Raw genomic sequence first — 14,009 nt, 5'->3', positions numbered from 1 at the left:
CCAGAATGCATATGTCTTTTTAAAAATGTTCTAAATAATTTGGAATTTCAAGCTACTTAGGAATTTATTGGGAGAAAAAAACTTTTCATTCATTCTGCAATTATTTTGGCATAACAGTCCTAGATTTGACTCTTTTAGCCCTTTATATGAAAGCATTTTTTTCATTTTTATTTTATTTCTTTTCAAGTGTTCCAAAATTCATTGTTTATGCACCACACCCAGTGCTCCATGCAGTAGTGCCCTCCATAATACCCACCACCAGGCTCACCCAAACCCCCAACCTCCTCCCCTTGAAAACCCTTAGTTTGTTTTTCAGAGTCCACAGTCTCTCATGGTTTGTCTCCCCCTCTGATTTTTTGAGAGTGAGAGAACACGAACAGGGGGAGGTAGAGGGAGAAGTGGACTCTCCCGCTGAGCAGGGAGCCCAATGCAGAGCTCTATCATCCCAGGACCCTGGGATCATGACCTAAGCTGCAGGCAAACACTTACCCAACTTAGCCACCCAGGCATCCCTATATGAAAACATATTAAAAACAAAAGCTGTATTTTCTTATAAATAAGGGGTACCTGGGAGGGGAACTTCATGTTACTATAGATCACCAATACAATTTTAGAATTTGTAAAATTCTTTGCTTTGTGGAATTCACTTTATTTTTCTACATTCTCCAAAGCACTTTTGGGGAGCCAGAATTGATTTAGCAAAAAATGCTTTTCAACAGCTTGGCCTGCAGTCTGTTTGTGCTCTTGTCCTTTGAGTTGATTTGGTAATTTTGTAAAGACTAAGATGTGTTAATGGATTATTTAACTTGTTTGTTGTGGAAATAACAACTCTCTCATTTTTAATTTTATGGTAGAGTGAACATTTCTTCTTGATTATTTGTGATTTATTGAATACTAAATGCTAAATATTCTCATTTACAATTAAGCAGAAGTTAAAGTGTGGTAATTACTGAATATTAGATAGCTTTTCCATTTTAAATTGATGGCTGCAAAATGTGTTTCTTTCTCTTAGGTCACTGTTCCATCAAATACAATATCTGTGAATGGAAGGTCAAGACTCAGCCATTCCATGTCACCTGATGCCCAAGATGGCCATTAAATGTTGCCTGTGATAATGCACTTCATCACCTCTATTTCAAGAACACCTTCATCCTAATGGAGAATGTTGGCAAATGTATATTCAGATGTACACTAATATATTGTCTATTAAAGTGTAAGAATTTGTGCTGTGGCTTTTAATGCCACAAGAAGAATTACAGAATTTATAAGTTATGATATTTTTGGCCCTTTTTTTTAATGGCCTTAAAAGTTGAATATGCTGCTTTAGAACTTTAAGACAAGGTGTTAATGACTTTCATTTTCTTTCACATGAGAAATGGTCACCTTTTGTTGATTTCACTTACACATTCTCTACCGTGGTGACTTAGACAAAAGGATAAATTGAGATTCATAGACTTATATTTGTGTGACACATAAAGAGGTAGGCAAACATAGATCTGACCTTTGCTGCCTCAATGTTACAGTTTAATTGGAAATGTTTATAAGTTATATTAAAGTCTGTTTTGGCTGAAAGTATACTATAGAGAACTAATACCAAATAAGTATATTTGGTTCAACAGTTGATTAAAATGATGAATCATTTAGTGAGCAAGTCTTATGTGTTCTTCGTGTAATTACGAATCAATGTCAAATTTATGGGAAGCTTATATTATTTTGATATTAATATGGAACATTTGCTTTTTTAATCTTTAGGACTTAAGTTGCACAGGAATATTTTAAATATTTTTTATATAATCATGACATTGTTGTCACACAGATATTACACATTTATGTGCCAGAAGCCTTAGAAATCACCTCATGACTATGTTGATCTATTGTGACAATTATTTCACTTTTGATATGCAGCAAAGAATAGGTGGGGATTAGTCCATGTCCATATTGGAAAACTTCAAAGGCTACTTGGTGGTTCCATAAGTCCTGGTTTTAATTAAAGTAAAATGATAAAGTCTTTATGTAGTTCAGATGCTAATATTCTAAATAATAATATATATTTACATTAAAGCTAAAACTGTTAAGCAAAACAATGCCTAATTTGTTGGCTTATAACTGTACTGGGATCTAGGGCTCATTCATGTTCTAGTCCTACTTTAAGAATCTAATCACTCTTTTATTCTAAAAGCTTGGTCATACAAGTTGATATTACTTTGGTTTTCACTAAAGCTCTTGGGATATCTGCCTTTTCAGAAAATGTGTTGATTTCTACCCTTCCCCCCCGTTTAATAAAAGCAAGTTATATATTTGGTTTGTGTGTGTCCATCAGCATCTTTAGGAATTTCACCTGATGACCTATCTCTATCAGCAAGTAAACAAAAAAGTCACAGTAAGGCCTACCATCCATCAGGGGTCTCTAGGGTACAGGTAGGCCCATTCAGACTCCAGAGTGCATGATAGAACCTTTTAAAATGCTTAGTATAGTTCCTGATACATGGCAGGGGCACATTAAATGTTAAATGTTGTCATTTCTTTAAATCAGGCTTGAAGAGACTCTTATATATGGAAACTTAAGTTCTATTATTGTAAACTGTAGCAAAAGGAGTGACTTTTTGTAGAATTATGATTGATTATCCACTTGGGAAAAAAATAAATCTGGATCTCTACTTCAAACCATAAACAAATATATTTGAGTTGGATTAAAAACATTTTTCATTTTTTTGGAAAGATTTATTTATTTGAGCGAGAGAGTAAGGGGGGGCGGGGTGCAGTCAAGCAGACTCTGTACTGAGACAGAGCCTAATGGAGGGCTCAGTCTGAGCACCCTGAGATCATGACCTGAGCTGAAACCAAGAGTTGGACACTTAATCAGCTGTGCCACTCAAATGCCCCTAAAGACGGTTTTTTGTAAAAGTAACATTTAAAACTTAGATGAATAGAATATATTCAACATTTTTCAGACTTCAACATGGAAAAAAATAGGACACAAAGGGACATTCATAAAATAATAAATTTATATTAAAATTTGAGACTTATATGTATATTAAGTACTATAGAAGTGAAAAAAGCCATAAGAATCTTTTTAGTCTATAAAAAAATAAAAATCCCTGGAAGTCATGAAAGACTACCTAATAGAAATATGCACACTGAAAAAACAAAAAAGATTTCTTACAAGAGTAAATCTGAAAGGCCAATAAATAATGAAAGAATACTGTTCACTAATCAAGGAAATACTGGTTAAGACACAAGGAAGTACTACATCACACCCATCAAATTAGCAACAATTTAAGTTTCAAAATAGCAAGTGTTGTCAAGGACAACAAAGCAGTGGAATTCTTTCACTGTTGATGGGAAAACATTGGCACAATGATCAAATTTTCAATATCTAATAAAGATGTATTACCATGTTTCCTTAAGTACTTCTGCAGGTGCATAAGGAGAGATTAACAATGGGGTCCTGGTGGCTCAGTGGGTGGGGCAGGCAAATCCCTCTTCAACTTGTGAGTTTAAGCCCTGCACTGGGTGTAGAGATTAAAACATAAAAAAAAAAAAAAAAAAAAAGGTCATGACAGCGTTGTGTACAACAGCAAAAGGAAGTCCTAACCAGCACTCAACATTAGTACCTTCATATGATAGACTTCTGTACAACAGTCAAAATGATTAAACCAAGCTTACGCATGTCAACACAGATGCAGCACAAAAATGAGCAAAAACAAGTTGTGCAACAGTGCATGATTTATGACACCAGTTATATAAAATATGCAAAACAACACCGGATATTATGGCTGTATACACAGAAAAAGAAATACACAGGTTTGCTAGTGGGTACCAAGAAATGAAGACTGGATTGGGGAAGATGGACAGGTGTCATCAATTATGTTTGCAGTATTTTATTTTATAAACTACAGTTTGAAAACAAATACACCCGACCCTTAATCACAGGGATTCGGTGTGCCAATCGCCTGTGAAAGGTCCACGTAAAAACTTTTGACTCCCTCAAATCTGAATACCTACTGTTGACTGGAAGCCTTGCTGAAGATGCACACAGTTGATGAACACATATTCTATATGTTACATTATTATATACTGTGATTTTACAATAAAACCAAAGAAAAGAAAACATTAAGAAAATCATAAGGAGGAGAGTACATATACACTACTATACTGACAAAAATCCGCATACAAGTGGACCCAAGTAGTTCAAACCCATTTGTTCAAGGGTCAAGTGTACTTGTATTACTCCAGATTTTAACATACTTGAAGTAGTTTATAATTAAAATATTTTTCGAAGATTGTATAGTACTTAAGGGTATGATATGTACATGAGCCATTAATAAATATATATTCTGAAAAGATTGCCTTATCCCCACTCTTTCCGGAGAAAAACATCCACTATCCTCTCTACTCTATTGGGAAAGAAATTTGAGACAAGTAGTTTTCACCAGCCATATCCTTAAGTAATAGCAGAATTAAGATACAGAAATGACTTAGAACCAATTTTCCATTTTCATATTTAATATTTTGCATATAGACATTTTTCTTTTCCTTTCTCCCATCAGGTTATTTCTTTATAATACACATTCTTTAAGTTATCCAGATTCTATATAAATTATGGGGTATGAAATGAAATACTCTTTTTTTGTCTCCAGCATCCCACTTCCCTCTCCAGAGATAACCACTATGAGTGTTTTTGTTATTGTTTTTTTAAGATTTTATTTATTTATTAGTGCATGTGTGAGCATGCAGGTGGGGGAGAAGCAGAGGGGAAAAAGGAGACAGAGAGAACTTGTAGCAGACTCCACACTGAGAGCAGAGCCCAACTCGGAGCTTGATCCCACAACTCTGAGATCATGACCTGCACTGAAACCAAGAATCAGATGCTTAACTTACTGAGCCACCAATGCACCCCAAGCACTGTTAATGTTTTGATATAAATCTCTACATAAATATATCCAATGCAGTATATTTGTACCCAATACATACAGGTATATTTATTTTGCATTTTTGCACTTTTTTCCCCCCTGTCATTGTTATTACTGCTTTTAACATTAAAAATCTAATATCAAAATAAAATTATAAAAAGACAAAAAAAAAAAATCTAATATCATTTAGCAAGTTGCCTTTTACACCAGCAACATTTAGGAAGAACTTTTTGCATATAGAGAGTTCCCCTTCATATTTCAATTCATAGTTCTACTTGTTTCTTGCTGTAGTACACAGTTATACCTAAAGGCAGAATACCTGGGCTTGAATCACAGGTCTGCCACTTACAAGACATGAGATCTTGAGCAAATTACCTTTTCTCTGTGCCTCATTTTAACTTCTGAAAAACTGCATTAATAATACACCTCGGTTGGTTAAAGCAGCCAGCTCTTGATTTCAGTGCAGGTCATGATCTCAGGGTCCTGGGATTGAGCCCTGTGTCTGGCTCCACACTCAGCCAGGAGTCTGCTTGAAGATCTCTCTCTCCCTCCCTCTCCTTCTGCCCCTCCCCCTGCTTGCACACATACATGGGCACTCTCTCTCTCTAAAATAAGTAAATATTCAAAATATAATACACTTTCCTCATAAAATTGGTTGTAAGGATTAAATGAATTTTAAGAGTTTGGCATACAATTCATTATTTAAAGCTATATATATATTTCTTAAATATTTATTTTAGAGAACATGTGAGTGGGGGGAGGGGCAGAGAGGGAGAGAAGCAGACTCCCCGCTGAGCGCAGCACTGACTTGGGGTTCCAGGTGGGGCTCAATCTCCCAATCCATGAGATCATGACGAGAGTGGAAACCAAAAGTCAGACACTCAGCCTGACTGAGCCACCCAGGTGCCCCTATAGCTATCTATTCTTTTTTTTTTTAAGATTTACTTATTTGACAGAGAGAGAGAGATCACAAGTAGGCAGAGAGGCAGGCAGAGAGAGAGGGGGAAGCAGACTCCCCGCTGAGCAGAGGGCCCGATGCGGGGCTCGATCCCAGGACCCTGAGATCATGACCTGAGCTGAAGGCAGAGGCTTAATCCACTGAGCAGGCGCCCTAAGCTATCTATTTTTACTACTGCTATTAGTGAACAGGTATTACTTACCTAATATATTCCCCATCCTTCTGAAGAGTGCTACCCTCCCTCCCACTTTAAGGTCTGATCTGGGCTTGTCCGCCAGGCATTGGCAATAGAATCCATACTCTGCTGCCTGATCCAAGTCCTTTAATGAGACCAGTCTTTTACCGGAGACCTGAAGCTGCTTGCACTTGAAACCAAAAGAGTCCCAAATTATACAATTATTTGTCTAGTGCCAGCTCATTTTGTACCCACTACAAGTAGACACAACAATGTAAAAAGCTGAGAATCAAATTAATCATTTTTACTATCTATTGATTCTGATAAATGAAAGAAAAGAGAACTTGCAATTAGAGGTCACAGTGAAGATTTCCATGGGCAGAATGCTTTTTTCTCAGATTATTTCTGATGTAAAAATAGCTCATTTATTTGGTGTGTTAGAGTTTACGCATAATTTTCATATTACTTGAGCTACTTATGGAACAAAAAAGTAGACAGGGATTGCTACTTACAGAGGTCATACAAGCAAACAAGTGGCAGATCCCCACATCTAATTTTCAGTATGCTCTTTCCAGTTGCTGAACTTTGCCAATGATGAAGAAAAGGGTGCTAGATTTCAAGGGACACAACACTGTGATCTACTTATTCTGGATCTTAGTTGGTCTTCCTTTTCAGTGTTACCACTTTCTTGCAAGCTTTCATTTTTAACACCTCAGACTTTTCATATGGATGGATAGATTTTGTTTATGGAAAGAAAAATGCCACCATGTGCTCCCTCAGAAGAACTTTCCTGACAGGTATTTCGAGAGGAATTGTGAAACATTCTGGTAATTTGTGTAGAGCTGTTGGCATTTCTGCTTCACAAACTGGAGAGATTCATTTGGAAGTCTTGCAAATTACTCATCTTGGAGAAAGAGAAGTGCTACATTCCAAACTTATAGTTTTCAAAACAAGTGACTTCTTTACTTGCTAACTGATTTTTATGTCCCTACCCACCCTTGTTCCTTGGGGCAGATCATTGTGGTGGCCCCAGTTCTTTACTCACCTGCATCCGCACCTTTTGCTGTTTGCACTTTCCCTCAGAAAAGAGACAAAGCCCTTTCCCCACCTGTATAAGTAGGTTTTGTGAATAATAAAATAAGGTAGAAATTGTACCAGTTGGGACAGTAGGCCTCAAAACTTTGCATGTGTTTGCATGCTTTCCCTGTGTCTGGAATGCTGCTGTGAGAAAGACATCTGAATGAGCTGGATGGTCCTCAGAAGAGAATGAGAGATGTAAGGAGCAGAGCTCCCAGCTGCGGCCAGCCTAGAGCTCTCAACAGTCAGAACTCCAGACCTGAGCAACTACAGGTAACATCAGAAGGGCCACATGGCCACGCCCTCACTGACGCTGATGCGTGAGCCATAAATGCTAACTGCTAGCTATCTCTGAGGTTTCATGATTGGCAGGTTTGCAGAATTAATGTGGCAATAGATGCAATACATGTTCTTAAACCAGCTCATACATGTATGACTTTAACCCTAATCATAAATCCAATCTGTTCAGATCCACATACCCTATTTTCCCTAGAGTCCCAAGGACTATTTTACTTACTAGGTCCAACACAAAAATACCTCAGACACTCTAACTCCCAGCTAGCTCAGAACAATTCTAGCTTAATCATCCCCTTATTATTTGTGGTGCAGAAATATTTTCTCCCTTTCTCTATCTTCCTCTCTCACTTTATCTTTAGACTTGTGAGTCTAAGAGCCTAAATATCAAAGAGATCCACAGCCCCCTCAAACGCTCTTTGAACTCATCTGTGTAATAAAGTTGTCAGATAAAATACAGATTTTCCAATGAAACTTGAATTTCAGATAAACAATGTATTACTTTTCAGTATAAGTACGTCCCAGGCAATATTTGGATTAGACTTACACTAAAAAATTTAAAATTAAATTCAAAAATTTTTAAAGATTTATTTGTCTGTTTTAAGAGGAAAGGGCAGAGAAAGAGAGAGAGAATCTCAGACTCCCTGTTGAACACAGAGCTTGGTGTGGGGCTTAATCCTAGGACCCTGATATCATTACCTGAGCCAAAATCAATGGTTGGATGCTTTAACCAACTGAGCCACCCAGGCACCCCAGAAATTCAAATTTAACTGGATGTCCTATATGTTTCTGTACTAAATCTGGCAACCTCACTGTTTCATGAAAATTTGGAAGGAGTAAATGGAAGCAAGAAGGAGTATGTACTTGTGGGGAAAAGATAAAGAGCAGGCCAAGGCCCAGCTAAGTCAAGAAACCAGGAAGTGGTATTATGAAAAAGAGTAGCCCAAACTTTGTTCTCTTTGATAGTTCACCATCTGAAAAACCCTCCTGTGATGAATGGGGAAAGGTTCACTGAAGAGTTCACAGTGAAGAAACCCTTTGGGTAACTTTTGCTGGTGGGTTTTAGATACCTTCAAATCATCTGTAAATAATATACATAAGAAATTCTTCTATATCAGATAAAGGGCTAGTATACCAAATCTACAAAGAACTTATCAAATTCAACACCCAAAGAACAAATAATCCAATCAAGAAATGGGCAGAGGACATGAATAGACATTTATGCAAAGAAGACATACAGATGGCCAACAGACACATGAAAAAGTGCTCCACATCACTTGGCATCAGTGAAATACAAATCAAAACCACGGTGAGATACCACCTCACACCAGTCAGAATGGCTAAAAAAACGACAGATGCTGGCGAGGATGTGGAGAAAGGGGAACCCTCCTACGTTGTTGGTGGGAATGCAAGCTGGTGCAGCCACTCTGGAAACAACATGGAGGTTCCTCAAAAAGTTGAAAATAGAGCTACCCTATGACCCAGCAATTGCACTACTGGGTATTTACCCTAAGATACAAATGTAGTGATCCAAAGGGCCACATGCACTCGAATGTTTATAGAAGCAATGTCCACAATAGCCAAACTATGGAAAGAACCTAGATGTCCATCAACAGATGAATGGGTAAAGAAGATGTGGTATATATATACACACACACACACACACACACACACACACACACACACTGGAATACTATGTAGTCATCAAAAGAAACAATATCTTTTCCTTTTGCAATGACGTGGATGGAACTGGAAGGTATTATGCTGAGCGAAATAAGTCAATCAGAGAAAGACAATTATCCTATGATCTCCCTGATAAGAAGAATTTGAGAGGCAACGTGGGGGATTTGGGGAGTAGGGAAGGAAAAAATGAAACAGGATGGAATTGGGAGGGAGACAAACAATGAGAGACTCTTAATCTCACAAAACAAACTGAGGGTTGCTGTTGGGGGGAGGAGTAGGGAAAGGGTGATTGGGTTATGGACACTGGGGAGGGTATGTGCTATGGCAAGTGCTGTGAAGTGTGTAAACCTGGCGATTCACAGGCCTGTACCCCTGGGGCTAATAATACATTATATGTTAATAAAAAAAATTAAAAAAAAATTCTTCTAATGTCCTCATTAACCTCAGCATTATTATTATGATAATTATTAGGACAATTGTTAAATCTAGGTGGGAAGTATATAGATTATAATTATAGATGATTTTGACTTCTCCTGTATTTTTGAAATTATTAATAATAAAGTTGGGAAATGCATTATTGAGATACTCCTATTATAGCAACCAGCTGCACTATATAATGTGGGGAGGGAGAGATTTAATTTTTGGTCATTGGTTTCCCTTTCACTAATTAAGAATTTTAGCCAAGTCAGGGGAGATGATGTAATGCAATCATTCATTTGACAAGAACAACTTGCTGTTAGCAAAGTTTCTTAAAAGGTTTGACAGTTAAGTGTTAACTAAAAAAGCATACGCTCCAAGATCTGGTTGAAGATAGCATTATTTGTAAGAGGGAGGAGAGAAGTAAGGAAAATAAAATGTGTTAAGTATCATCTATGCACCACTAATCCGCTGGGTGATCTTTGAGGTATGTTTTATCATCCCATTTTACTCACGAGCTTAGAGCAGCTAAGGCATACCCTCACCTAGGGTGGTGCTAAGGTTAAAGACAGATATCTGACTCCAAGGCCCTAATTTTTTTCCACTATGCTCTGCCTGTTTCTAGTCACAAATTTGTGCTTGAACAAACAATCATCACCAAATTTTTGTGTTGCTGTTATTGTTTTTCCTTTCCAACAAGCTATTTCTTATAGAGTATATCCCTAGCCCTTGTAACCTGATCTCTAATGCCTGAAACTGGGAAAATTCAAAATGAAGTGACCAGTGTTTCTACCATTTTGATACATGAAGGATGGCTGTAAATTTCTACTTGATGTTGTGACATGTCTTCACTAAATATGAATTGAGTACCTCATAGAACTGTGAAGGATACTTTAGAAGAGAGTGGTCCTTGTCCTCAAGGAGTTTAGAATCTCAGAGAAGTGGCCCAGAGGTAGAAATATGGAGTAATACAATTCAAGTGCAGGAGATGTCCCAAAAGAACATCTGGTAGACAGAAAAGGCAGTGAAGACTTTATGATGTAAAGAGGGATGGTGATCTAGACTTCCAAAGATGGACAGGAGTTGGTAATGTAAATACAGGAACAAAAGTGTCCAAGCTGAAAATGTGAGCAGAGACCCTGAAAATGATTATGTATATGGTGAGTCTTACTAATGGAACTTCTATTATTCTAGAGTGGCAAGTTTGTTCATTTATTCAATGAGCATTTGTTGAATGCTCATTTTCTTTCTATCAGGCACTGAGCAGAGTGATAAGGAAACAAAGATAACTAAGACAAAATTACAGTGCTCTAAGAATTATAAACCAGCTAGAGTTCATGAAACATGGTCATAAAAGAAAAGGGTGCTAGAAAATTATGTTGCCTATTTTTCTACTGGGTCATATGTCCTTTTGGAGGGGGATTCTTTATATATTCTTGACACTAGCCATTTTTCATGCTATGCATTGCAAATATCTTTTTCACGTTTGTAGCTTATTGTTTCCTATTTTTCTTCTTCTTCTTCTTCTTAGAGGAAACAGAAGGGTGGAGAGGGGCAGAAGGAGAGGGAGAAAGGGAATCTTAAGCAGGCTCCACACCCAGCATGGAGCCTCACTCGGGGCTCAATCTCCTGACCCTGAGATCATGTCTTGAGACAAAATCAATTGTCAGCCCCTTAACCGACTGAGCCACCGAGGTAGCCCGTTTCCTATTCTTTAAGTTGTGTGTGTGTGTGTTTAAAGATTTTATTTATTTTTTTGACAGAGAGAAAGAGATCACAAGTAGGCATAGAGGCAGGCAGAGAGAGAGAGAGAGAGGGAAGCAGGCTCCCTGCAGAGCAGAGAGCTCAATGCTGGGCTTGATCCCAGGACCCTGAGATTATGACCTGAGCCAAAGGCAGGTGCCATCCAGGTGCCCCTAAGTTGTGTTTTTAATGAAAAAAGGATCTTATTAAAGTAATTGAGTAAATAATTATCTTTTTTTATGGTCAGGATTTTTTTTTTGGTATCATAGTTAAGAAATCCTTCCCTACCTTAAGGTCAGAAAAGGGTATTCATTGGAATTTTTTCTGTAAACTGTAAAGTTATTAAAGTCTGCATGCATTTAAAGTTGATTTTTTTTTTACATGGTGTGAAACAGCAATCTATTTTCTCTTTTGCCTTCTATATGAAGAGTTCATATTTTCAACTCCACTTGCTAAATAACCATGCCCTTCTCCAGGGACCTGACACATCATCTTTGCCATTTTTGAAGTTCCCTTAAATTAATGAGTCTCCTTTGGAGCTCATTTTCTCTCTTCTGTGGGTCAAGATGTGTATTCTTGCACCAATTCCTGAGTATGGCTCTCTTCACTACCATAGCTTTGTAACGAGTCTTCATATACTGAAGAGAAGTCCCTCCTTTTTCTTCTCCCTCAGAAATGTCTTGGCCATTCTTGACTCTTTGCTTTTCTATTTAAATTTTAGAATAAACTTGTTAAGTTCCACAATACATGAATGGGAATTTTACAGAAGAATTGATGTGTCTGGCTAATTAACATGAAAAACAGCTCAGCTTCATTAGTAATCAAGGGAATATACCTCAAAACCACAAGGAGGTAGCATTTGAAGCTACCGACAAAAATTCAGAAGTTTAACCATACTAAGTTTTGGAAAGGATATGATCAACAGAATATCTTCTATACTGCCATTTGGGAGTGTACACTGGTACAAACACTTTGGAAAATATGATGGAATTATGTAAATGTTTAACATTTGCATATATCCTTTTACCTCTCTAGATCCGGTGTCCAGCCTTCTCCACCCTGCTCTGTATTCTTAGAAGCTGACCTTGGTAAACTTCGTCAGTGGGTTCTCCTGCATTCTGGCTTCTCATTGGGTTCAGCCAATGAGAGATCATGGCAAAATGCTGGAGAGAAGGGTAGAGAGTGAGGTCAGGGTTTTTAGTGAGATCAGCTCCCTCTCTGCCAAGCTGTTGTTTCGTTGAAAAAAATTAAAGACCTCTGTTGGGTAATCCTCTCCTACAGCTGCAGCTGCCCCTTGAGGCTCAAATAATCTCCCCCTCCCCAGTGCCTCTCCAGAGATAGAGATGGTTATGGCTCCCTGCCCTTGCTCGTCCTAGTGTACTTCATCATCCTGTAATAGGTCTTTTCTTAAACTTTCCTCAATTACACAATTTGATCTTGTTCCTGACAGGATCCTTATTGGTACACCTAAAACTCAACAATTTCACTCTCAGAGACTGGAGCAGGAACGCTTTCCAGGAGACATGTTCAAGAATGTCTGCAATACACTTTGCACACTTTGGTAATTAAAAAAAAAAAAAAAGTAACAATCCTAAAGCCAATTGTGATATATTTGTCATATAAAGTATCATACAAAAGTGAAAATTAATTAACTGTAATTACATGCAATAACACAAATGCATCTTAGTAACCAAATGTTAAGAAAAAAAAAACAAAACCAAAACTGAAGCTAGCCATAGAAGGCTATATATATCATGATAACCTTTTTTATAAAATTAAAGTTTATTTATATGTTTGTTTGTTTTTAATTAGGCTCCATGCCCAGCACGGAGCCCATCCTGGGGCTTGAACTCACAATCCTGAGATCAAGACCAGAGCTGAGATCAAGAGCTGCATGCCCAATGGATTGAGCCACCCAGGAACCCCAAAGATTTATTATTTATATGTACATATATGTGGTAAAACTTTTAAAAAGTAAGGCATGAAAAACACCAAAATTAGAACAATGGTTACCTCTGAGAGGGAAGAAGAAGGGGTCAGGGTAGCAAGGAGCACATGGTAAATTATTGGCAATATTTTATTATTCTATGCTATGAATTGGACAGTGGACCCTGGGTTAAAATTAATTAATAAAGTGGTTAAATAAAAACAAATGTATATTTACTTACTTTTAAAAATGAGTAGCAGGTTTAGAAAATCTGGAATTCCAGGCTAAGATTTAAAGTTCATTCTCTGGGCAGAAAAATGACATAATTATACATTTAAGTTAACCTGCCAGAAGTGGACAAAAGCAGAAATCCACAAGTTAAGGATCCTTTGCCAAAACTCAAGTGTGAACTGAGAGTTCTGGCCCTAGAGTTATGGCTGGGGCATGGGAAGAGAACAGGGAGGAAAGAGAGGCAGGGCTAAGAACCAATAGTATGTTTGATGGAAACACAGAGGCAGAACCAGGAGAGGGCTGAAATATGGGCCAAGAGTGAATAATCCAGGAGAGATTTTTTTTTTTAAAGATTTTATTTATTTATCTGACAGACAGAGATCACAAGCAGGCAGAGAGGCAGGCAGAGAGAGAGGAGGAAGCAGGCTCCCCGCTGAGCAAAGAGCCCCACGCGGGGCCCGATCCCAGGACCCCGGGACCGTGACGGGAGTCGAAAGCAGAGGCTTTAACCTACTGAGTCACGCAGGCGCCCCGGGATAGATTTTTCTAAAACAGAATCTTTAAACTTTAAATATTGTCTTTTAAGGAGAT

At 37.8% G+C, this 14,009-nt stretch overlaps 1 protein-coding gene and 2 long non-coding RNA genes across 11 annotated transcripts in view; 1 reads left to right on the top strand and 2 right to left on the bottom strand.

The window, feature by feature from the left end:
- The window catches only part of COBLL1 (cordon-bleu WH2 repeat protein like 1), a 164,465-nt gene extending 162,163 nt beyond the window's left edge, over positions 1 to 2,302 (top strand). For all 8 annotated transcript variants that reach the window (XM_032880320.1, XM_032880318.1, XM_032880316.1 and 5 more), the window contains one exon: positions 1,013 to 2,302. In XM_032880320.1, the coding sequence (XP_032736211.1) occupies positions 1,013 to 1,099 (87 nt within the window). In that variant the 3' untranslated portion in view covers positions 1,100 to 2,302. The remainder of the gene's footprint in view (positions 1 to 1,012) is intronic.
- The window catches only part of LOC116880898, a 78,658-nt gene that overhangs the window by 17,555 nt on the left and 47,094 nt on the right, over positions 1 to 14,009 (bottom strand). The window lies entirely within an intron of this gene.
- LOC116880897 overlaps positions 3,090 to 14,009 on the bottom strand; it is a 31,281-nt gene continuing 20,361 nt past the window's right edge. For both annotated transcript variants that reach the window (XR_004385294.1, XR_004385295.1), the window contains exons 3-4: positions 6,074 to 6,236; positions 3,090 to 3,509 (exon numbers count right to left, since the gene is read on the bottom strand). This is a non-coding gene — a long non-coding RNA (uncharacterized LOC116880897). The remainder of the gene's footprint in view (positions 3,510 to 6,073; positions 6,237 to 14,009) is intronic.

This window comes from Lontra canadensis, unplaced genomic scaffold (genome assembly GCF_010015895.1).
Source record: "Lontra canadensis isolate GAN:19392208 unplaced genomic scaffold, GSC_riverotter_1.0 scaffold69, whole genome shotgun sequence".
NCBI lineage: Eukaryota > Metazoa > Chordata > Mammalia > Carnivora > Mustelidae > Lontra > Lontra canadensis.
The sequence above is the reverse complement of the archived record's forward strand: the minus strand, read 5'-3'. Positions and strand labels throughout refer to the sequence as shown.